Source organism: Lactuca serriola, chromosome 9 (assembly GCF_051521515.1).
Source record: "Lactuca serriola cultivar US96UC23 chromosome 9, Lser_US96UC23_V15, whole genome shotgun sequence".
In the NCBI taxonomy this organism is placed as follows: Eukaryota; Viridiplantae; Streptophyta; class Magnoliopsida; order Asterales; family Asteraceae; genus Lactuca; species Lactuca serriola.
In genome coordinates this window covers 14,757,558-14,782,456 of record NC_136416.1, presented here as the reverse complement: position 1 = coordinate 14,782,456, position 24,899 = coordinate 14,757,558, and the positions used below count along the sequence as shown (strand labels likewise).

The window sequence follows — 24,899 nt, the reverse complement described above, 5'->3', positions numbered from 1 at the left end:
AAATGCATAAGCGAAAGTTCACTAGACAAAGTAAGGATTTTTCACAATCAAACGTGTAACTTTTGGAAGACTTTTTTTTTCCGAAAAAATAGTTTAATTTGTAAACTTGAATGTTATTGTTCGTGGTTGAAGACATTCAATGATTATAGTGATTTATATTATTTTTATTAGTTTTTGTTTTCTTGGTTAATATATAGTTGAGTTATTTCTCATAAAAGTTCAAAACTTTGTAACGGGGAAAAATCTCTGATTACCCATTGGGGATCCCCGTTCACCATTAGAGATGAGGATGAAGAGGAAGATAGATTTTTAATCCCCGATGGGGATAAGGTCAGGTATGGGGATGAGGAACACAAAACCCGGTATACTCATACCCGTTGTCATCCCTACCCGTACGGGGTGTATTTCTTGTATTCTCTCTCATCTTTTTTATATTTTTAATATATAATTAATTATATTTATACCAAAAGTTATAAAGTATATATATATATATATATATATATATATAGAGAGAGAGAGAGAGAGAGAGAGAGAGAGAGAAAGAATGTTAGGTTCAAATGTTTTCACTATCTATTATGTGCATGTATGATTGATTTTGGACCAATCATTTTAATTGTTTTAAGAAAGTAATTAATGCATATTAAATGCTGAAGATGTAATTAATACTTATTATATCTTCAACATGTAATATGTATTAATTACTTTCTTAAAATAACTAAAATGATTGGTTCAGAATCAATAATACATGCACATAATAAATTGTCAAAACAAAATTACCTAACCCTATATATATATATATATATATATATATATATATATATATATATATATATATATATATATATTAAAAAATGAAAGAAAATGAAACGTTACCAATTCATGGATTTTAAAGGATGAAAGAAAAATAAGTTAGCTTACATGAAAAATGAAAACTAAAAGATAAATGTCGTTCTCCCAGCTTATCCATATTGTACATTTGATTAGTGCATATAATTAACTTGAAAGTGGTGTTCTTACAAATATTAAACTTGTGATTATTTTTATCTCTGTCATATTTAAAACATCAAATATTTACAAATATTCTGACCCACTTAAAAAGTACACATTTTGACCGAAATTTGTTTCGTCACGTCCATCTATATTCCCGAGCCACACAATTCAAAATTATTTGCATAAAGCCATAAGCTTTATGGTGTCATACCATAGCATGTCTAAGTGTCTATTCCTAATCGCATATTTGCATTTGCCATGAGGATTAATTAGATGATATTGTTTTTAATAAAAACATCGACGTCTTTCACAGCTGATCCACCTTTCTCAATACTCACACGACAAGCATCCCGAAGATTTTTCACCCGTTCCACCATTTCTCTTCTCTCCACACTTCCATTATCCATAAACCGACTCACAATCTCTGCAATTTCCCCCCTCTTCACCAAATTATTTCTACGCACTTCCTTCTTCATCTTCCATCCATTCCTCCAATCATCTACAACCACCTTGCTATTAAGTGGTTGGTCAGCAAATATCGGAAAAGTCAACATCGGAACACCAGAAAACACACTTTCCTTCACTGAATTCCACCCACAGTGACTCCAAAACCCTCCCACCGAAGAATGCAACAAAACCCTAATTTGATCACACCATTCCACAACCAACCCTTCATCACCAAAACTCTCGTTCAACCTTCCTTTAGCGACCCATAAAAAATTCACACCGCTTTGCTTTAAACCGGCTGCGATTTCATGCATTTGGGAAGTGGAAACCGAAAGAAAGCTTCCCAAACAAATGTATAGAACACTGTTTGGAGGCTTGGAATCTAGCCATGTCATGTATTTGGATTTGGAGACGTGTGATTGGGGTTGGAGTTGGCGTATGTTTGGTCCAAATGTGTAGATGGGTTTGTGTAAATCGGATCTTAGTGCATCCACAGCTTCGTGTTCTAACTCATAGATTGTGGGTAGGAGAAGAGATTGAACTCTTTTCATCATTGATATGAGATTAGGTGAAAGATGAAGTTGTTCCCTGGTTACCGGAGACATATCTGCAACTTTCGTGGGAGATAATCCAGGGATGTAATCAACCCATTCTTCTTCTCTTTCTGTTAGTTCATATCGATCATTACATGTGATGTCAGGAAAATGAAAACAGTTTTTTTCGAGAAATCAGAAATCACGCACCTGATAAATCAACAAAAATGTGGCCATGCTGTTCAAGGAGGTCAACATGATACCACATGGTAAACATTGATGCAGACATCGCCCAATAGGCTGCCACCGGAATATTCCTCCGGTCAGCAACATCTAGAATCCAGCTCAAAAAAGCATCGCCGATTATGAGTTTCACTGGAAGCTTTAACTGATCAAGCACCTTTTCAAATGGAGCTTCCATTTTGCTTTGAACAGCGGTGAGGAATCCGATCATGTCGGAGCCGCGGCCATGCTCAGATGGAATTACATTAGGAATGGTGGCGAATCGGACATTATCAGGTTTTGGATCAGATCCGATGAGTCCTAGCCACTCCTCCGTGACTACGACGGTGAAGATGGTGGTGCCGTCTGATCTGGAAGAAAGCAAGTCACAGAGGCTCATTAGAGGATTCAGGTGGCCTCTAGCTGGGTACGGCATCACCACTACTTGATTCATCGCCATCTCCGATTATCACTGCCTAATGGTTGAAGAATCAACGGGTATTGTAGGATTTTGTCGGATCGTTATTTATAAAAATGCTTAATTTTTTGAAAAGTGAGAAATTGGTTGACTGATGGAAGTTATCATGCTTTCAAAAATGGCGGGCCTGTACACAAAAATCCGTTGATTTATCTAGAAGGGTGGAATGGTCGATTAAATCAATAGTCCCTAGACGTATGAAACAATGTCACTTATAGTCCCTAATAGAATTTTGTAAATTTTTACTAATATTATGTTGGGTCAAATGCAAATATTAACAACGTTAATTATCATTTTAGGCAAAATAAGATAATTTTTTGTTCTTCTACATAAAATAACAACATATTTAAAAGTTTTCTATATGCATTTTGATTGGTTATTAAATCACATTAAAATTTTAATGGTCAAACTCATTTAAGCTAATAAGTTATAGATTGGTACCTAGCATAAATCATAATTTTTTAATTAAAAAATTATGGATGTGTGTGATCTTAGTAAATGTTGACCAGGATAGATGATTATGTACAAGTTATTACATTAGATTAATTGTTTTTTTTTCCTATTGAACCTTTTATGGGTGAAATAATTATGGAACGGATATATAATGATGCATGCATAAATATTATGTATTATGGACCGATAAACCGTCTCAATGAAACTAGATGATTATTTTATCGTTAAATTCTATCAAATAATTTTCATAATATGGATTAATTTTAATACAATTTATCAATTTCAACTCATGATGAATCCGATGAAAAATATAAGAAGGGAAAATAGATAAAAGTCGACATAATATTTTTTTGGCTTAGCTCATTAATTCATTCCGTCCATATTAAATCAAAAATAATCATTCATGTATAAATGTTCATATTAAAATGCTTAACCTATAAAGCTCATTAATTAGAAAGAAACAACTATTATTAAGTTATGTACTTGAAAATTTGTAACCATTGAAAATGATTACGCATCAACAAAGAAAAATATTTTCTTTTTTTTAGAACCGGCAAATATTATTAACGGAACACTACCCAGCAAGTTGCTAGGCAGGCCGTGCAAAATAAACGAACATTACAATTAAGTTTGGAGTATAGTCAATTTAACGGACAAATACATCATTCGGCCCAACTTAAGCAACAATTTACTCTCTTGTGTCTAATCCAAGTAAAACGACGGACTTAACACTATCAATGATCTGTAAATGGGAGGTTCGTTTGCTCTTGAATACGCCTTCACACCTTGTTTTCCACAAAATCCACATTGCACCAAAAATAATACAGATTAGGTTGTTTCTCCTTTTCCGACATCTCCCCCATGTTTTTACAAATTCAATAAGTTCCCCGATGGTTTGAAATTGCGGTTTCGGAATGTTGCACCATTTAAAAATCGATTCCTAGACATTGCTCGCCACTGGACATCGAATGAGAATATGCTCCGCATCTTCCTCTTCCAGTTGACACTGGGGGCATGATGCATTTGGAATCGCAACTCCTCTCCTTTTTAATGCTATATAAGACGGGATGCGTCCCATATTAGCTCTCCAGATAAAGGAGTTTACCTTTATTGGGATTTCATGAATCCATGGGATGATAACTTCATTTGTTGCCGGTTCAGTATTATCAAGTTTCAATCTAATCGCCTCAACAAGGAAACTACCGTCACCTGATAGAGGACAGCTCCAATAATCTGGATCTGAAGATGGCCGATGTTCACCAATGCTCTCATACAACAGCTGAAGGCTATGGATCTGTTCATCCGTTGCAGGGGTGATTTCCATTCCCACGAATACCCATCTGCTAGTACTCGTTGACTGATCTTGCACCTTTTACGTTTTTCAAGTTGATACAGCTCTGGAAGTTGATCCTTTAATGGTTCCCCCTCACACCAAGCGTCCATCCAGAATAGAGTATCGTTGCCATTCTTCACGTTTTTCTTTAGGATGTCACTAAAGCTTACCCCAGCTTTGGATAAATCATTCATCACCCCTGCAATATTGTTCCACACACCTGCAATAGTTTTTTTTGATAATATGTTAGCAGGCTTATTGTAAAGATTATGAACACCAGTAATTACTTTACTCCACAAGGTTGATTTGTTTGTTTTTAATGCCCACCACCATTTAACAATCATTGAAATATTGAAGGCCCTGAGCGATCCAAGGCCAAGACCCCCCATGTCCTTTGGGCTAACAATCTTTTCCCACGATACCCAAGCAATTTTGAACTTGTTATCGCACCCGCCCCACAGGAACTGTCGGCGAATTTTTTCAAGAAGGTCAATGACTCCCACCGGGGCCACAAATAATGAGAAATAATACAACGGTAAACTGCCTAGGACTGCTTTGGCTAACGTTAGCCTTCCTCCAAATGACAATGCTTTCGATTTCCAAGGTGAGAGTTTGGAGTAAAAACGGTCAATGACAGGTTTCCAATGTTTCTTAAGCTTCATGTTAGCACCAACAGGGACCCCCAGGTAAGTGAAGGGTAGTGACGCAGGTTGGCAACCCAAGGGAGCAGCCCATCGATCAACTTCAGCCTTGTCAACACCGACACCAAAGACCCTGGATTTATTAAAGTTAACCTTTAACCCAGACGCCGCTTGAAAACATCTTAACACCCTTGCTAGATTTTTAATGTTGCTTTGGTTCCACTCACCCACAAAAATGGCATCATCAGCATAGAACAAGTGGGAGATTTCGGTATCAGAATATGGGATTTTTATGCCCTGGAACAGACCCTTTCTGCAAGCTGCATTCATCGCAACATTTAATCCTTCCATGGCGATTATAAATAGGAATGGTGAGAGGGGGTCGCCCTGTCGTACACCTTTTTCCATTCCAAATTCCTCCGTTGGAGACCCGTTTATGATAACTGAAAGTCTTGCTGATTGAATGCATCCTTTGATCCACATACGCCATTTATCGCCATAACCCATTTGAATAAGCACCGAATCAAGATACTCCCAGTTAACGGAGTCAAATGCTTTCTCCAGGTCTACCTTGAAAAGGAGGATCTGTTTTTTAACCTTCTTGGCCCAGGAACATAACTCGTTTACAATTAGCGGACCATCAAGGATATTGCGCCCCTTCACAAAAGCCGTTTGAGTATCTCCAATGTTCTTGCTAATTATCTTACTGAGTCTGCTGGCTAAGGTTTTGGAGATTATTTTGTATAGCGAACCAATTAAGCTAATTGGTCTATAATCGCCAATTAGCAATGGGTCTTTTATCTTGGGAACGAGGGTGATGAAGGACGAGTTGCAGCCCCGAGCCAACGTTCCATGTTTCTCAAAGTATTTAACGAATTCCATGATGTCGCCCTTCAAAACATCCCAATATTTTTTTATGAATTCAAAGGTGAAACCATCTGGTCCTGGCGCCTTATCACCTCCACACGCCCAAATGGCTTGTTTGATTTCCACCATTGTGAAGGGGGCTTCAATATTTGATCAAGTAACCGAGTCAATCTTACGAAAATCACTGCTGATAAGTTTTGGCCTGCAAGGCCATTTTTCCTGAAATTTTCTCTGGTAGAACGAAAGAACTTCATCTTTTATTTCTGCCACATTTGTGCTCCAAGAGCCATTGATGAGTAATCCATGAATATGGTTCTTGCTTTTCTTGTTGTTTACATACCCATGGAAAAAACGAGTGTTTTCATCCCCATCTATTGTCCATCGGATTCTAGCCTTTTGCTTTAGATCAAGAACAGCCAACTTCTCAAGTTCAGCTATTCTTTGGACACCAATTCGCCTTTCCTCTAGCTCCACCTCAGATAGCCTTGTTGTTTTAGCAGCTATATCGAGTTCATAAACCCTGTGTTTAAGCTTCATCAGCTCTTCAGTCTCCTTAGGGTGGTCCTTTGCTCTACATTTTTTGATTTCATTTTTTAGATAACGGAGTTTGGCAGCAAGGTAAGCGTCCGGGTTGCCGTATCCATTGAATCTCTCCCACGAATCTTTGATGATTTGCTCGAATCCATCTCTTTTCATCCACGAGTTGAAGAATCTAAATGGAGGTTTGCCAAAGTCAGATATGGCTGTCTGAAGAATGATGGGACAATGATCTGAAGTCTCCCACTGAGCAGCTGTGACTGATACAGAGGGAAAGAGAGTAAGAAATTTGTTGCACACAAGAAATCTATCGAGTTTGCTCATCTTGAAATCCGACTGGCAATAGTAGGTGAATCTGTGCCCCCCCCCCCCCATTCTAGGTTCATGTAAGCATTCTTTATCAATGAATCGATTAAACCAGAAGGCTTCTGACCGATTAAAATGGGAATTGAATCTTTCTCCTTCCTTTCTAACAGTATTAAAGTCTCCAAATATTACCCAGGTTCCTCCTTTGGTGGCTTTAATCCGTCCCAAGTCTTCCCATAGCTTCTTTTTGCTTTGTGGATCATGAGGACCGTAGATATTTGCTAGGATAAATGGACCATGGATACCTGACCACTTACCGATTGTGATTAGAAAGTATCTCTCCTTTATGACTTCATCGACCTGGAATAGCTTGGAGTCCCAAATGCTGAGTAGACCACCCGATCTTCCAGCGGAAGCTGTTGCAGCAAAACCGAATTCCCCATTATACCAACAACCAGACACATCTATGTGATTTTCATCCGAAAGTTGAGTTTCCTGTACCCCTAGGAACATTGTGCGATGTTTCTTTGTTAACCTTCTCACCCATGCGATCTTATAATCTTCTCCGATTCCCCTTATATTAAGACTTAGGAAGTTCATTGTGGGTTGTTGTCTTCTCCGGATGCCCCCATTGTTTCAAGTAGAACTGGGTTAGTTGAGTCTATCTCAAAACCCAGTTCCATACCCACCTCTGCCGTTTTTTCTAATTCCCCAGAAAGAGACCTGGAGCACGAGGAATTATCATTGCGGAGAGCAGCTGGGTTTTTATTAAGGTCGAAGTTGGTGGGAATGTGGTCAATTTCAACATTGGTCCTTACTTGAGATACCGATGTAGAAGGAGACATGTGCCCTGTATCCGATTGAACGAGCAATTGGGGTACTGAGTTACGAGGGGAGTCGGATCCTGAGATGTCACGACGTTTTCTTTTGCCTAATGACCCGGGAATGGATTGATTTTGGGCTTGGGTGAAGGAAGATCCGTCAATATTGGGGGAAGGGAAGGGCCCAAAACATCCCAGTGGGAGCCCGTTAGCAAAATTACTCATTTGGGCCTTAGGGGGAGGAGTGGTAATTACATCAGAGGGGCCAATCATCTCGTCATTGCATTGAGGGGAATGAATTATACCGTTACCCACAATTCCCAAGACCTGTGACGGTCCACCTGACTTCCTTGGACATGTCTCCAGACGTTGAGGGATACCCGGTGTCTCTTGAGTTACCCTAATCGGCATCGTCGATTTCACCGGCGTACCAATCGGTTTTTCCGTCTCCGGTGATCTGATATCCTGTAATGGTTCCTCCCTAACAACTGGCATTGGACTTATTTCTCCTTCTTCCATTTCACCGCCGTCTTCATGCATCCATGTATCCGATACTCCCTCATTGTCTTCATTTTCTTCATCAGTTGCATCAACCTCACTTAATTCATCATTCACATAATAATCTTCACAATGATCAAACTTAAAGGGAAACCAATCTTCATCGAATTCAATAATACCAAGCTTTATAAACTTCCCCTCACATGAAACAAAGATCTCGTCATTTATTCTCGTCCTTCTTTTGGTAAGAATACCAATTTTTACGCAGGACAGATCAACCCGATTAGGAAGTTCATCAAATGGTGCAATTGTGACCCCATATCCTTCTGTTATTTTTGAGAAGTTACGATCTCCCCAAAGGTGTATAGGTAGACCAACAATCCGAATCCATGCAACTCTATCAAATTCTGGATCAATCTTCTCCACCCATTCAACCCATTTCAAATGCTCTTGCCATCGCTCCCTATTGTCCTTGAATTCCTTTGCACTAACTGAGTCATTGAACTGTAACAGAACTTTCAGTCCCCCCACATACTTAATCTCCATAAGAATATCATTTCGGAATGACAGCAGCTTGGGCATGTGTCCCAAATGGTCAAGCGACGTTGCCTCACCGATAAGAGACGTCTTCCATAGCCACTTTTGTATATTTCTGCTTAGGTCGATATGAGGGGGAATTGGAGGCGGCGGTGGTGGGTGTGTAGCATGTGGCTGTGTTTTCTTGCCAAGAACTTCTGCAAACGTTCTATTGTCCCTTGGTCTCCCCCACATCCCCTGTGCAGGCTATTTATTTGTGAAGTGGTCATTGTGTCTCACGGAGTAGTTGCTGTTAAACTTCTTCTTTGTTATGGGAGGTATCTCTTTTCTCTTGTGTAACGCCAGATTCACCTCCAATCTTGTTCCTCTAACCACTGTACCATCAAGTTGATTTTCCATATGTTTTACATTCTTCACATCTGTGAACCTGATGAAGGCGTAATATCTTCCATTTTTTCCTTTTCTTAACCCCATGAATACGTCAGTCAGTCTACCGAATCGGATGAACGCTTCATAGATCTCCCTCTTTGTGGCGTCCCTTGGAACATTTGTGACAAAAAAAGTAGTGGTCTCGCTGCCACATTTCTCCGTTGTTTTTCTCCTACGAACTTCCTTCCATCCTTCCATTGTTCTTATTTCTCAATAATGATCTACATTAACTAATAGATGCACATATATGAACCATAGGTGAGTGAGAAAATTGACCTAAAACATTTCATTATCTTATTAATTTAACCTTAAAATATAGGGGTGTTTGTGGTTTTGTTAGACTTGCAATTTTGAAAAGTGAAATCTCCAATAAAATCCCGAAAATTTGATATTATTTCTAAAAAAACATGTCTATTTTTTTTAAATAAAAAGACAAAAATTCGGCAAATGTTTACATATAAACTCATTGACTTTTTTATCCTTAAACATCAAGAATATAAGTAACGTACTTTCCTTAAATTTATCCATTAATCATTATCTGTAACTTGATAAACAACATGGGTTCAAAGTTTTCAAAATCAACAAAGAGGTCGCTGACATTTTTCTGCATTAACAGGACTGACTTTTGGTGAACTTTAACCACCAATCCTTTACACAATAAATCAAACAATTTGAAGCCATTAACATATATTAACAACCACTTCAAGAAAAAAAAAATACATCTATAGCCAAACTACAAGTTACAACAAATCGTCCCGTTTCTATTGTTTCTGTTTTCTTATTTTTCATTTTTCTATACGGAGCTATTATATATATCTCACTCCCTGCACAATGTAAACTATCTATCAACAAGCATCCACGCCGCTTACACATTCAGAAGACCATCAAGAGCACATCCTGTATTACAAACAAAAAAAAACAAATTGAGCAAATGATAGTGTTTGTAATGTGTATAAATAAAACAGCTAGTATGGAAGAGATTAGCAACACCTTGAGTTTTAGTTGTCACTCCTTATGGTTGAATACAACGAATCTCCAACAATAACATGGTGGAAATTGTCTAAAATTTAACGAAATATTGAAATGTAAAAAGCCAAGAATTCAAACTTCATCTTGTTCCACGTAAAGTTGACTTGGGACGTCTTACCCAACATGAGTTTGCCGCCTATTATTCCAACTTAAGATTGTTAGCGTACTTATTTCATTTTTTTTCCCTTATTATTAAGGCATCGTACTTTGAAAAATCTACCAAATTATAGCTTTCTACTTCAACTTTTTCTTACAAGTCTTTGAAAAATCTAGCGAGTCATAGAAGTGAAAGTTGCTTTGTATTTGGATAACATTACTATAATTGGGTAGATCTGTAATGTGAAGAAATGAAAGTATGATGCTATAATATACAAATCAATAGAAATACTTTGATTGTTGTTTCTTGAAATTAAACCTTGTTGAGTACTTACTGTTATGGCACCCTCTCGTAAAGTCTCGAGTGATTCCTCAAGCTCCATCTGTTTTGAAGCCGTAGCAAATAAGGCCTGCGAAATCCAAATAATGAAAAAAGGGCTAAATGCAAGAAACAACAATGTACTTCCATTTCTTTCTATTACAACATTGTACGTTTAATTTTTTTTTTCTTATGAACCCATTTTACTTTGAAAATTCTACCCATTATAGTATTGTATTTCCTTTTTTTTTTTCCTTATTAGCATATTATATTGTGAAAAATCTAATAGCAGTGAAAATTGTTTTGTATTTGGATGAAATTGCTTCCGTTAGGTATATTTTTCAACAATGGGATTATAATGCTATAACATACAAATCAATGAAAGTCTATTGCTTTGCATTTAAACCGAGAAAGAATAAAAATCCATACTTTCTTTGTCTTTTGCAAGTCATACTCCATTGACCTTATACGATTCAAAGATTCAACAAGAATTTCATCTTTCTCTTGAGGAATTTTAGAAGGTTTGCTAGAAAGCACTAACACCAACTCTTCTAATTGTTTCAACTTCTCTTCAAATGGCTGCAAAAAGTCCTCCTTTTGAGGACTCAAATCATCCACATACCGTGGTTTATGTTTATCTTGCCAATTGAACCATTTTTTTATTATAAATCCCACCAAAAACTTCCCAAATTCAACAAGAAAAAATATACATCCTACTACTTTGTAAGTGAAATCAACCACATTTTTAATGCTTCTTCTTTGTATCAAATCATCTGCTTCAAAAAATGAAAACAAAAAACATCTTAAATATTTTTTGAATTTGTACATTATGATTGTTTGACAATACAATATAAACTAACAATCACTTACTTGAAGGAACAATGTCGATCTGAGTACTAGAAACTATCCGTTCAAATCTAGGGCTATTAGATACAAGATTATTTATATAGTCCTATAACAGAAGAAAAAAAAAAACTAAATTAGTATGTTTAATGTTTCCATTGAACATGTTATTTATTTACCTTATAAATCAACAAACACCTACCTTGTGGCTAAGAGACATTGATCTATCGAATCCTGAATTAGATACTAAATCATCTGAAAATTTACTGCTTGGTGTCTGCATCAAATAAAATAATTATAAAAATGTGATAATCAAGAATAATCTACAAAATACAAGTCAAAACCCCACCTCTGAAACAATTGACTTGACCTCTAAGTCAACATCCTCATAATAGCTACAACTTCTCCTCAAATCTCCATTGTTGACCACCTGTGAAAAATCCAAGTCAACAAAATAAACACACATTTACATAGAGATATATACATAAAAAAAAAAAAAAAGAATGAACATACCTTCATGAGTTCTAAATCATGCCAAGGTCCTTTATCTGACCTAAGACATCCACCTTCATTTGGACATGAACATGTCCCACCAAGAAAATCGGGTAATTGACTACATAATGAAATAAATATGCAAGTTTTTTTTTTCAGTAAATTTAAAGCAAATAAAAAGTATACACTAACACACATACCTTGAGTCTATAACTTCCAACAACTTATTCTGATATTTATTACCAAGAACCTGTAAAAGATGTGAATGCCCTCATCCTCATAATTGAAAATAGCTTTTACAAAGCAATGAAAATGAAGTAAAATGATTTGAAAAGATGGGTATGGTGAAGTATACGTTTATTTTTGCTGTTGTTCTTGGATCAAGAAACCCTTTTGCTGTATTCCATAGTAATTTAAATCCACTCCCAGCATTTACTATGAACATCTGATGCAATGTCTGATTAGAAACAAAAGAAAAAAAAATCAGTAATAAAACAGATAAATGTAAAAGAAAATTTGGCATATGGGTTTGCACCTCAGGATAGTTGTCACCATCTATTTTCTGCATACGCATGACCAAATCATTTGCAACTTTTCCAAAACTCATCCAGTTCTACATAAATCAAGAAACCCTCAGATTAATACAAAAATTAATATAAATCAGTAGCTTTCTCATAGTAAAGTGCTATAATAAACAAATAAATGAAAGTGAACTGCTATTTAGCAAGAGAGAGAGAGAGAGAGAGAGAGAGAGAGAGAGAGTAAAGTAAAGCTAACCATGCCATGAACATCCAATATTGTGGTGAAAGAATCGATATGTCTTCTTGCTGAAACAGAACATGCTGGAAATTTTTCAGCAAAAGCTTTCTCAAAGCCTTGTACATGATACCTTAAAAACCTTTCCACTGTTGTCACACTCATAAGCTTACTCGGTTCCACTTTTCCAAGTCTTTCAATATAAACAGGCCTTCCCTCTTTATCCACACCATGATAACCATGAGGATAATACCCTTGAACCTCTTCATACTCTTCATAAATGAAATCCTTTCAAACATCATTGCATTATAATCATTGTCAAAACATTGTAAATTTGTAATTGCCTCTCTTTTTTTGTTCGTTACTCAAGAAACAACTCATACTTGATATGAACCATCAACACAGTGACAGTGACAGTGACTGTGACTGTGACAGTGACTGATGTCAATAGGACAAAACTTGCAATTTTGTATCCTACCCAAAAAGGTGGGACAGGGACTTGTTGTGGATCTCTTGTATGTGCAAAAGATGTGAATGCCCTCCTCATCTATAGCTTGATAAAAACTTGTCAAGTCCCTTCTATGTAACAAATAAAGTCATAAAGTCCATGTTTAGGTATTGATATTTCTTAGGGAAATTTGAAGGACCTGTATTGATTTTGATTTGAAGTTGAAAAGTAATATCTTTGACCTTAAAGTCAAAGTAAACTTGTTTTTGAAATGAGACATGTTGCAAAAGTAGTTGTAAAGATAATATGATATGAAAGTTACAAGAAGTACCTGTGTGATGGAGTCTGCACCATATTCTTTTCGCCAGTTGAGCATATCTGCCCACATGTTGACTGCTTTATGAAGGTCAAACTTTCTTGCCTTCAAGAATCTGCAACCATATTTTAAAAAATCAGCATACAAGAAGGCAGGATTAAGAAATACCTTATAAAAGCTATAAGTTTTTGTGTTTAGAGGAATTACTTCATATGTTCTAAAAAAGAGAGATGATATCGATATGACTTCAAAAGTAGATTATAATTTTTTTTTGTTTTGAAACTAAAATTTGATAAGGGAGTATCTATCTTGGCAAGAACATTTTTATGTGTTTTGATTAATCACCATATATCTTTAATAGGGTTCTCAAATTCTTCAAGTGAAATTGAAGAACTCTTATCATTATTGCTTGCAAATGGAAATATGTTGACCTCAAAAGTCAAAGGGTGTCACAATAACAAATCAAAAGGATAACATTTGACTTATGGGTCAAATTCAAATTATGTAACAGTATTGTAATGATTTTGGCAATAATAACTTTGTATTTTACTATTTATCATCTTAGCTCAAAGTGGTTCTAAATTTGTTTTTCAAGTGATTATGAAGAATTGTCATCATTATTGGTTGCAAAAGGAAATATTTAGACCACAAAACTCCAATCACAAAATATGAAAAACAAATATCGGCTCATTAACTTTCTGACGTATTGTAGATATTTTCTTTTCAAACTAACTACCATTGTTGTGTAAAGACAAAAAAAAAAAAAAAAACAGCATAGTTTTCAAGAACATGCAACTTTTGACAAGTTCGAAAATGTAACTGCAATGAGAATCTCATATTTGGCAATTTTTTGTCCAAAATAGATCTTTTTCAGAAAGTATAAGCATAACAAACTTTTGGAAGGCAAATAAAATAAAAGTGATTTTACAAAATCAGTTACGTACTTATGTGCAGTTTCTTTTTGACCTAATGGGAAAGAACTGAATATGGTGCCCTATATATTAGTGTTTCTTTCTGACTTAATGCAGAAAGAACGATGTAGAGGTTGTTTGTTTTTTCCATTAAGTCCTTAATGATAAAGTGGTTGAAGGATAATGATGTATGTCTGGAAAAAGTGTTGCATACATTCGGTCTGTTTGTACATACATAATGTTTGTTTGTTTTCTAGACTTAATAAGCCATCTGAATGAGGCTAAATGACCATTTTACCCTTACATTAAAAAAAAAAAAAAAATCAATTTCATAATATGTAACAAATTTAAGCATGAGAGGGGTTGGGAGGAAAAAGAAGAAAGACAAATAGGTAAAAAAGGTGGCGTCTTAATGGGCTAGTTTTCTTGCTCAATCCGTAGTCATTCTGTGTAAAAAAGAAACAATCCTAATACCCTATAAAGAAACAGCCCCTTTATACAGAAAGGCGAAAGCTAGGAAAGAGGCTTTTATTTGTCAATTTGAAAAAAAGCACTTATGAAAGATCGATCAATCTACCTCAATAAAGTGTGGTAATCATCATGACAAAATGGAAGCAAATCTTTCTCAATCAAGACCTGCCGGAATGCATTAACGGCCTTCTCTTCCTCCTCATCTCGAACATCATCAATCGAAATGTGTGCAAATTGGCAATTAGAAACCCGTCGTTTTCTGAGGGAGTTTGACAACCTTGATGAAGCAACCAGAGCTTTTTTCTTCAAACATCGAACCCTAATCCTTCTCTTCTCTTCCTCAAATTTCCCCAAATCATATCTTACTGCTTCAACATAATCAATTTAAAAATCGTTGTTCCTTTAGGTTAAAATTCAAATCAAATAACTTCAAATTCATCCAAAATCGACAACAGATTACCTGGCATTGTAAATATGGAATGAACAATTGAACTCTAGAAAAGCTCAGCATGAATCGCAAAATCCTTCTTGCAGTCAAGGATGAGATTGTAGTGAATTGAGATCTCCACTTAACAAACGAGTCAACAAATTGAAAACGTCAAAACCTCGCACAAAGATTCTGTCACTGGGAGGACAGAAGTAAATCGAATCAGTCGAAGAAATAAAGAAACCAATAATCATACAATCAAGATCGGAAATTAGAATTGCATATGGAAACTATGAGTTGTATGTACTCGACCGAATCCACATGCAACAATTAAAGAAGAATGAATGGTCTTTTACGTCGGTATGATTAAACCCACAAAGCACACTGCTTTTAGCATTGTTTATATGATCAATGATGAAAAAGAATGGGGTAGGCTTAGTTGGGTCTTCACAATTAGTTAAAGGGATTGCTTAGTGATTACAACACTCTTGCTGTAAAGAAATTGCTTTTGTATGAACGGTTAACTTTAAAAAAAATCTTCCCGGCAGAAAAAAGATTCGTGGAACATACATTTCTTTTTTCTTTTCTTTCCCACAAAAAGTTTGATAATTCTTTTACGTTTATAACATAACAAACGAGTTTTATGAGCATAGCATGTTATTGCATTCTTAAAAAATAGTTATGGGAATAAAATATTCCATTTTTTTTCTCTCTCTAGCTTTACTAACACCATCTTTTATATGTACTAATTATATGATTTGGCAATTGATCTTTTTTTATTTAGTATTATTTTTTTCTTATGATTTGGCAATTGATCTTTTTTTATTTAGTATTATTTTTTTCTTTTACTTTTGCATCCTAATTTTGTAAATATTTGATTTGGTCTTTTTAAAATTTATTATTGAAAAAATCTAGTATCAATTCAACATAATCTTAATAAATCTTAAACCAAATCTAACACTTATTTGAAAATAATAACATTGATAACTTTCTAGTTGATAAAGATAGATGTCATTTTATGACTCTTAATAAATCTTGACATGTCATTTCATACCAAATTTACAATATATTAAGCCAAATGACTTGATCATAAGTGATAGTTCAATAACATTTGCCTGTATAAAAAATAAATTTGTATAATTTATTAATATTGAAAGTTGTATGTAATGGAAGAATAATGGTCTGGTCAAGTACTTTAATCACTAAAATCAATGGTTTCAATAATATATTATTCTAGATTACATCATATTAGGTCTAGTCTTAAACCTGTATCGAACATGTTCTATAAATACCTTCGGTAGTAGACCTTTCGTAATAGGATCCATTAACATATTGTTAGAATCAAGATGCTTGATACAAATATTATTCTCATATGTTCATTCTCTTATGAACATGTATTTGGTTTATCCTTCGGCTACATCTCCGTTTTTTGCATCTGAAGAACGAGAATGGTGTGTTGTGCACAGGGGCGGAACACGGACACTTTAACCGAAGGGGCCGAAACCAATGTTCATTGTTTTATCATTTTGATGTAGATTATGTAATATAATTTGCTTGTAGTTAACAAAATAGTAAAATAGAATAAAATTTTAATAATTATATTTGAATACAACTAATTATTCTAACTATACTAAAATTACCTTTACAAAATTAGTAATCGTACATTATTTGCTAATTTATTTGACAATTAGCAGATCATTTTACTAACTTAATTTTCCTAAAAACATTATAACATCCTTTTATTTAAATAAATATGAGCCTATGAAGTAACAAACATCAAATCACCTTAAAAGTAGCATAGCGTTATAATAACCGAGCTAGCTCTCTTAAATGTGGTGGAGCCTTGTTATAGTGTCCACCTAATTCTCTTTAAACGTCATATAGTAACATTTTAGTGAGAGAATGTAGAGAAAATAGAGATGAAAAAGGAGCTTACACATCTGGCTTAATAGAAAGCACTAGAGGTCGTTGGCTCACTGGTCTGAGATGCAGTGCGTCGTATGGCGGAGAAAAGGCTCCGACGACGGACTTCTGGAGGTCGATGTCGAAGTTGCAAGTCGTTTAATGGCGGAGATGCGAGACATGGGTCAGCAGAGGCGGACACAGGAGAGCTAGTGGTGAGCAATCCGGCGACAAGGGCGATATGTTCTAGTTGGAAGTCTGGCGGTGACTATGTTTTCCGGTGAGCAATCATTTTTTCAGCTGATGAATTTTATTCTAGGGTTTTGTATCTTCTCAACGACTATGTAAAAAGATTGGATATCATAATAGTTTTTGATTTTTTTTAGAATTGTTGTTTCATAATTTATTAGAATCCTAAATTTACTAGAATTCGTTTTAATGTTTTTGGTGTTATGTTAATCGGTTATTTACCTTCCTAGTTTGTTAGGTTTGCTATAATATTATCAAATATCAAATAACATTGTGTTTATCTTTAAGAGTTAGTTATTTTAACATTACATATAAAAATACGTACATCATTAAACGTAGGGGCCAAATGGTTAGTCAACAAATAAAACCAAACTTTTATATATAATATGATATTATATAAAAATATGTATATCATTAAACGTAGGGGCCAAATGGTTAGTCAACAAATAAAACCAAACTTTTATATATAATATGATAATATCAGTATTAAGGAGGTCAAAAAACAGGGGGGCCATGGCCCCATGGCCATATAAAGGATCCGCCCCTGGTAGTGCAAACATACAATGAATATGCCTTTTCATTAATGGCATGCGATGAAAATAGTCTTGAGGTGGTAGGGAAGATAAGAACGCGAGAGAGAGAGAGAGAGAGAGGAAAATTGTAGTGGAGTAAATTTATGCGCTTTTGATTTCTATGCATTTTTCAGGACACGATCGTAGTGTTTCTCGATCTCCCATAATGTGTATGTTTTTCCTGTGTTTTTCTAGCCTCGATGTGGGTTGAACATATATTTGCATCTTCTATGTTATTTGGTTTATGTATCTAGTTTCTATATATGATTTTGTTTAGTAATTTGGCTATAAGTGTTAGGTAATACAAAACTACGGTGTTCGACTATTATAAGTTAGGGAGATAAGTTTTTTGTTTCAAAAAAGTTGGAGGTATGGTTATAGTTATGAGAGTTTTGTTTATAGGGTTCTCATTGTAGCGATATGGTCGCCAAAGGTGAGTGGTGATGGTGGCCGGAGGTGAAGAGAGTGGAGAGTCATGAACTTTCGATGGAAGATGAATGGATAACGAGTAGCGGTGAGGGTGGGTGAAGAAAGGTTTGTGGGTCCCAATATTATTTTAATAAAAATGATCAAATAACAGATTAATAATAACAAAATAAAAAGATATTTAATAAGGGCAAAATAGTCATTTTATGTATGTGATTAATGAAAACCCTTAACAAAAAAATAATGTAGGGGTTGTCTAAGTGAAAAAAAAGATTTAGGGACCAAGTACGCATATTTTCCCAAACCAAAAGGACCATTCATGTAATGTACTCGAAATGTTATTAATACTAGAATGTTGGAGTCCATCTAGATAGTGGAGTGGATGTGAGATAAAGATCGGGATAGCTGAGGCTGCAAAGCAGTACCGTCATGAAAGTCCTAAACTTTTTTTTTATAGTAAAGTCTCAATTCACGATTTGATAAAAAATCATAAACTATTTTTTTTTTGACAATAAAGTCCTAATTACTGGCTAACTGGAAAAAAAGGGTAAATGTGTCAAAAACTGGACAACTTTATGTTCATGGAGGCCTAGAGGTGTCCAGATCTGAAACCAGATCCTCTTGAAAAGCTCAAATCCGAGAATGACTCCATTTTGCACCAAAAATAACAATATATTTTCATAAGAGGAGATCTAAGCAATAAGAGGTCAATGTATCAACTTTATACCTCAAGATGGTTGCCAAAACAGAGTAGATGTCGGATCTATAGCCTCCTCCTCACTCCAATCTCTTCAATCTTAGAGTTTCCTTCCAAAAAGCACCAAAAGTCACCTTCCAAGCTTTCACACACACACACACACAATGAGATATGATGCAAAAAATAGTGTTTCTCTAGGCAATAAGGTGGTAAGGGAGGCTGGTGAGGGGACTTAAGGTCCTTTAAATAGGGTGCAAACCCTAAAAATTAGGATTTTCATGCACAGCCTCAACTCGTCGAGTTAGGGTCCTCCAACTCGTCGAGTAGGTTCCATAAGCCACGCGAACTTATTAGTTTCTACACGACGAGTTGGGGCCTCCAACTCATCGCGTGGGTCTTATGTGATGTACAAAAATCCTTAAAACTTCATACCTGGGATGTAACGTCCCAAAAATACGAGCCAAAAATTTCATTTTTAAAACATATACTTAACAAAATATTGGAATTAAACATTCACCGATCATATCGTTTCATAAAAGAAACCGCGTGTTTGGAAAAAACATTTTAATAAACATCATAATGTCAGAGTACAAATCCTGTAACGTCCCAAAATTCAAGACTAAAAATTTCTTTTAATAAAACATTACTTTAAGCAAATTCATCATTTTAAAACATAAACAGAGTATTAGTTTCCAAAATACATGTTCGTTATCAGAGTAAACATTCCCAGGCTGTCTTAAACTATGGTGTGTGCCATGCGATCACCCCGAGCTCTTCCCTCCGCTACCGGAAGTACCTGAAACCAAAACTGAAAACCGTAAGCACGAAGCTTAGTGAGTTCCCCACCCTACCACATATCATGCATAACCACATACTGCACATACTGGGCCACGCCCGCTATCCTGGGCCTCGCCCCTACCTCGGGCCTCGCCCGCTACAACGACCCCGCCGCTCCAGGCCCCGCCTGGCTTCGATCCCCGCTCGGATACAGATCTGTTTCACTTAGGCCTCGCCTGTCACAGGGCCTCGCCCACTAACATATAATATCACGTAAGCATATCACATCACATCACATAATCTAAACACATACTAACGGATCCTGTCCTAAGGCCTCGCCTATCTCTGGGCCCCGCCCTTGTCCTGCTACTGATGAGTCATGGAACCCCGTCCATACTCCTGCTGATAATGAGGTACGGGCCCATCCCACCATCACTCCTTCCCTAACTTGGGCCTCGCCCCTGCTCTGTTGCTACTGAGATGTGGAACACCATCCACACTCTGCTATTGGTGAGATACGGGACCTCGCCCACACTCACCTCCCTACCAGGCACATACAAGTATCACACAGTAAACAAGTATAAACTATCACATAAACCATTCCTTGGGCACCCGCCCTCTATCATTGGACCTCATCCCGAATATCATACTAGCATACTGTGCCTAGGGCTAACCCCCGGGTCTTCTACTCATAACTACATGGGCCGGCATTGTGGCCGTAGACCCATTCATACAAAGGGAAACTCACTTGCACTGGCTGAACTGGCTGATGAACCCACTAGCTGCTGCCCGGAAACTCTCTGAACTCCCGCTCCACTCGCTCCCCGAGCTACCAATGTCAAAGCAACACTGAGTCTAACTGACCCCCGAAAGACAACCAAGTCAACTCTGGTCAAAGTCAAAGTCCTGGTCAAAGTCAACCTTCCAGGTCAACCCTACTCGCCGAGTCACCCTATTGACTCGCCGAGTTCATATGTTCAGAGTCCTTCTCTTTGCGACTCGACTCGCCGAGTCAGTCCATGACTCGCCGAGTCTACCGATTTCCGAGTCCTGACCTGTCCAACTCACCGAGTCTCCATTCGACTCACTGATTCGAGTCTCAACTCGAAGGGTTTGGGGTTTCGCGACCTGACTCGCCGAGTCCAAGAACAGACTCGCCGAGTCCAGGACAACCTTCAACAGACTCGCCGAGTTGTTCATCCAACTCGCCGAGTTCCTACCCAACTTCATCTGACTCGACGAGCTGTTCATCCCACTCGTCGAGTTCCTCCAAATCTTCATGTTACTCGCCGAGTCCATTCAGATCTCCATACATGCAGGGGACTTTTGAGTCATGCATGGACTCCAAACTGTAGATCTACCCTTCCCAAGCCCATTCCTCACGTAAAGTTGCAAACTTTACGTGTAGAGAAGGAGATCTAGGCAAAATACACCATAAACTAGGGTTTAAGGCAAGGAGGCTCCATAATCAACTCAAGGGCTGAAACTTTATGCTTCCCAAGACCAAAATCGGCTTAGATCTGAAGTAGCAACTCCAGATCCGGCTTCTAACTCAAATGGGCAACTAATCATGGCTAAAAAGTCCCAAAACTCACAACCAAAATAGATCTAGGGGAAGGAAATGACTTAATACCTTCAATACCTCAGAAAGGCTCCACAAAATCTAGATCTGAAGCCAATCCTTAAAGCTTCAATGTTTCCCCCTTCTTCTTTTTCCTTCAAATCACTCCAAAATGTCTTGGAAACTTGAATGCACAACAATGGAGACTTAGGGTTCGTATTCTGGGTGAGAGAGGCAGTAAAGGAACCCTAGGGGAAAGAATGAGACGTTTAAATAGGCTCCAAGTCCCGAATTTAGGGTTTTCCTCACACAGACCAGACTCGCCGAGTCCACTTGGCCGACTCGCCGAGTTGGTCACTTACACCTCGACCTGGATCCCGCTCGGACTCGCCGAGTTCTTCCTTGGACTCGCCGAGTCGCCCCTAAAAATTAGGGTTTTCTTTTCTTTCTTGGCCTTCAAAACTTTGGGTGTTACAACTCTCCCCCACTTAAACTAAACTTCGTCCTCGAAGTTTGCCATGGTCCACCGCCTGCGATCTGCTTCCAAAACCCGCCAATTATCCCAACACCAGCTGCCTACCTTCGCTGGTCTTCCATTCAACCGACAATCCTTCTGGTATTCTCCGAGTACTGCACTTGAACTCATAGGGGTTGACCCCTTCTTTCTTTACGTGATTCCCTCGCCTTCCTAAGGCGATGCTCCATATCCAACTATTTCCTTTGTCACTGTGAAGGTCCTATCCTTCACCAACTCCATCACCCCCGGTATTTCCAGTACGGGTCATCCCCGTCAGTAACCGCTGACACTCTCTTCTCTACCATAACTTGGTGCCGAGCACCCCTCGATTCAATTAACTGAATTCCACCATACACTGCTTACCCGCAGTACTACTGACTGAAAATTCTGCTATTCCTTGTTTGCCTTCCGTATGAACTGAGACCACCCTGGTCCCTACCAACCTATCAATGTCTGGATTACCGGCTCCCACCGGTAGCTAGTCCCAACACCACCACTAGTCGCTCCCAGCGACTTCCGAAGAAACTTTGACCACCTATAACTGCTCAATTTATTCTGTCATTCCGGAACTACAATCCTGGGATCCCCGATCCCCTAACTTGACACTAAGGTCCCTACCAGGTCCCACCTGCGCTGCTAAAACTCACGGGCCTCGCCCATGGGTCCCACCCGCCTCTATCCTTCTAGTCACACTAGTCTAATTACTCTCGCTCGGGCCTCGCCCACGGGTCTCACCCAACCATACTACCGAGCAACCCTACTCTCAGGTCTCATCTACACTGCTAATCTCATACGGGCCTCGCCCACGGGTCTCACCCAACTATATCCTAGAGCGGCCTCTCCCAAGGTCTCACTTCTCTAGGGCTATATAGGCAAACTCCCTATCATTCTCATCCACTACCCATTCCTGATCCCTATCTGATCACTAGGAGATAAGGGCCTCTCCCCAACTCCGTCAACGAAGCTACTAAGGAATGTTACGGCTTACCCGTAGTCTTACATCGTCATCCATTGTTGACTGCTAGTGAATGCTACGGTTGCCCCGTAGTCTTACAACACTTCCATCACTAATTGCTAGTGAATGCTACGGCTGCCCCGTAATCTTACATCACTTTCTACCACTAACTGCTAGTGAATGCTACGGCTGCCCCGTAGTCTTACATCACTTTCTACTACTGACTACTAGTGAATGCTACGGCTGCCCCGTAGTCTTACATCACTTCCTACCATTGACTGCTAATACGAAGGCACCCATGTGCCATTAGCTCTCAAGATCCTCATTCCGACTCCCTCGAGTCCTATGGGCGATCCACAACCTGAATTCCCAACCACGTACCAACCATTACCATCACACGCACTAGCTGATGGGGAGTTTCTCAAACTCCCAGCCCTGAAATCCTCAATCCATCAAACGCTGAACCACTTCTTTTCCTTCTCGGAGGTCGCGCACTCATTCTGGGTCTGCGTGCTCCTACCTTTGCACACTCGGAGGATTCTCCCCCACTTCGATCCTGCTTACCCCTTGTTGCTCAATGCTCGAAAGAAATCCTTGCTACCATTCCATAAATTGATCTGCTGAGGAACTCAATCTTACCATAGCTAGGGATCTAACCAATCCATTTCTAACACTATACAACTCCGATCTAGCGAGACATACCAAGTCTTTCCCAAGCATGCTATAGTTACTGCATCCTATGCAACCTTCTCCAATAGGGCACATCCCCTCACCACCATTCGAATATCCAAGGTATGCAGATGGCATATAAATCGATCACAATCAACCGCTCAAAAATAAAATACTCATACCGATAATGATGCAGAACCATAGCAATATAATCATGCACAAATAAAATAACTGAAAACAGAAATCGCATACCTGCAACGTCCGGTGCTGATCGCACCTCTAAGGTAGTCATCTGAAGAGCTCTGCCTCCTACCGCAGACGCCTCTGCACGGCCCTGACGGTCGTCTGTGATCCTCAAAGTTGTAGGGGCAGGTGCCATCACCCGTCCTGCTGAAAACAAACTGGGGCACTGGGCCTTCTTGTGGCCCCGCTGATTGCAGTGAAAACATAACAAGTCTGATCCCTGCGTGGTGGTTACAGTACAATCCCTGCTGAAATGACAAGTCCAACCGCACTTGAAACAGCCATACTCACCACAGCTACCACTCCTGCACGCGCCCCCGTGCACCCTGCCACACTTCCCGCACCGACTGCGGTCCTGATAATCCCTCGATCTCGAACCCGATCCTTTGGGCCTTTTGCCCGAACCTGCAGCTACCTGAACCTCATCCGGTTTCCTCTTCCGGATCTGCTCCAAATCGATTTCCCTCTCTCTAGCCCGAGAGATCATATCTTCCAGCGTCTTACAGCTGGATCTGCTCACGAACTCCCTGATGTCATCCCTCAACATCTCATGGTATCGAGCCTTCTTCATCTCCTCATCCGTGACATACTGCGGTACAAGAAGAGCCCTCTCCCTAAACTTGGCGGTGATCTCCGCCATAGTCTCAGTGGTCTGCGTCAAATCCTGAAACTCCCGTGCCAACTGCTGCACCTCAATAATCGGCGAAACTCCGCCCTGAACCTGGCCGAGAAATCTCTCCAGGTCATTGCGTCCAACGCGACATCATCCCCCAAAGCATGACCAATCTCCTCCCACCAATCCCTCGCTCTGTCCTTCAGAAGACAGGAAGCGAGTCTGACCTTGTCCCCCTCAGGGCACCGGCTCGTACGAAATGCGTTGGCAACATCAGCCAACCATCTGCTGCTAGCGATGGGGTCCCTAGCCCCATGATAATCTGGTGCCCCGCAAGCCCTGAACTCCTGAAATGTCAAGGTACGCACTCCCATCAAAGCCATCATCTCAGTACGGAAGGCTCCTAGCCTCTCATCCAAAATCTCCAATATACCCTCCTTGACCGTGCCAAAGATCACAGGAGTCTGATTCAAAATACTGCGCGTAACCTCGGCGGATATCAACTCCCTCATTCGCTC

The 24,899-nt window shown here is 38.5% G+C and overlaps 3 protein-coding genes across 7 annotated transcripts; all 3 read right to left on the bottom strand.

Moving 5' to 3' along the window:
- Positions 1 to 933: 933 nt before the first annotated feature.
- LOC145076987 (UDP-glycosyltransferase 87A2-like) lies at positions 934 to 2,822 on the bottom strand. Its single transcript, XM_079022769.1, has 2 exons — positions 2,181 to 2,822; positions 934 to 2,101 (listed from the first exon to the last, which is right to left on the bottom strand). Exons 1-2 carry the CDS (start codon positions 2,650 to 2,652, stop codon positions 1,260 to 1,262), a joined length of 1,314 nt encoding a protein of 437 aa, XP_078878895.1. The 5' UTR covers positions 2,653 to 2,822; the 3' UTR covers positions 934 to 1,259.
- Positions 2,823 to 6,117: 3,295 nt separating this feature from the next.
- LOC145075363 (uncharacterized) lies at positions 6,118 to 7,407 on the bottom strand. Its single transcript, XM_079021636.1, has one exon. The coding sequence runs from the start codon at positions 7,405 to 7,407 to the stop codon at positions 6,118 to 6,120; it is 1,290 nt and encodes a 429-aa protein (XP_078877762.1).
- A 2,343-nt stretch (positions 7,408 to 9,750) lies between these two features.
- LOC145073093 (phosphatidylinositol/phosphatidylcholine transfer protein SFH9-like) lies at positions 9,751 to 15,711 on the bottom strand. 5 transcript variants are annotated; one of them, XM_079019641.1, is made up of 16 exons: positions 15,508 to 15,702; positions 15,234 to 15,398; positions 14,880 to 15,141; positions 13,407 to 13,506; positions 12,649 to 12,915; positions 12,407 to 12,484; positions 12,227 to 12,328; positions 12,072 to 12,121; positions 11,893 to 11,992; positions 11,729 to 11,809; positions 11,582 to 11,656; positions 11,407 to 11,488; positions 10,966 to 11,312; positions 10,553 to 10,627; positions 10,083 to 10,257; positions 9,751 to 9,989 (listed from the first exon to the last, which is right to left on the bottom strand). In XM_079019641.1, exons 2-15 carry the CDS (start codon positions 15,238 to 15,240, stop codon positions 10,201 to 10,203), a joined length of 1,683 nt encoding a protein of 560 aa, XP_078875767.1. In that variant the 5' UTR covers positions 15,241 to 15,398; positions 15,508 to 15,702; the 3' UTR covers positions 9,751 to 9,989; positions 10,083 to 10,200. The 5 variants fall into 5 exon arrangements, with proteins under 5 accessions (XP_078875767.1, XP_078875768.1, XP_078875770.1 ...); XM_079019642.1 differs by having other exon boundaries at positions 15,557 to 15,698; XM_079019644.1 differs by having other exon boundaries at positions 10,966 to 11,309; positions 15,234 to 15,700.
- Between the last annotated feature and the right edge of the window lie 9,188 nt (positions 15,712 to 24,899).

Excerpts from the sequence above, each read along its gene's own strand:
- LOC145076987 (XM_079022769.1), bottom strand. The coding sequence starts at position 2,652 with ATGGCGATGAATCAAGTAGTGGTGATGCCGTACCCAGCTAGAGGCCAC. Across the intron at positions 2,102-2,180 it reads CATTTTTGTTGATTTATCAG|AAAGAGAAGAAGAATGGGTT; the intron begins GTGCGTGATTTC and ends ATGAACTAACAG.
- LOC145073093 (XM_079019641.1), bottom strand. Across the intron at positions 12,329-12,406 it reads ATGGTGACAACTATCCTGAG|ACATTGCATCAGATGTTCAT; the intron begins GTGCAAACCCAT and ends GTTTCTAATCAG. Across the intron at positions 11,993-12,071 it reads TTGGAAGTTATAGACTCAAG|TCAATTACCCGATTTTCTTG; the intron begins GTATGTGTGTTA and ends TTCATTATGTAG.
- LOC145075363 (XM_079021636.1), bottom strand. The coding sequence starts at position 7,407 with ATGAACTTCCTAAGTCTTAATATAAGGGGAATCGGAGAAGATTATAAG.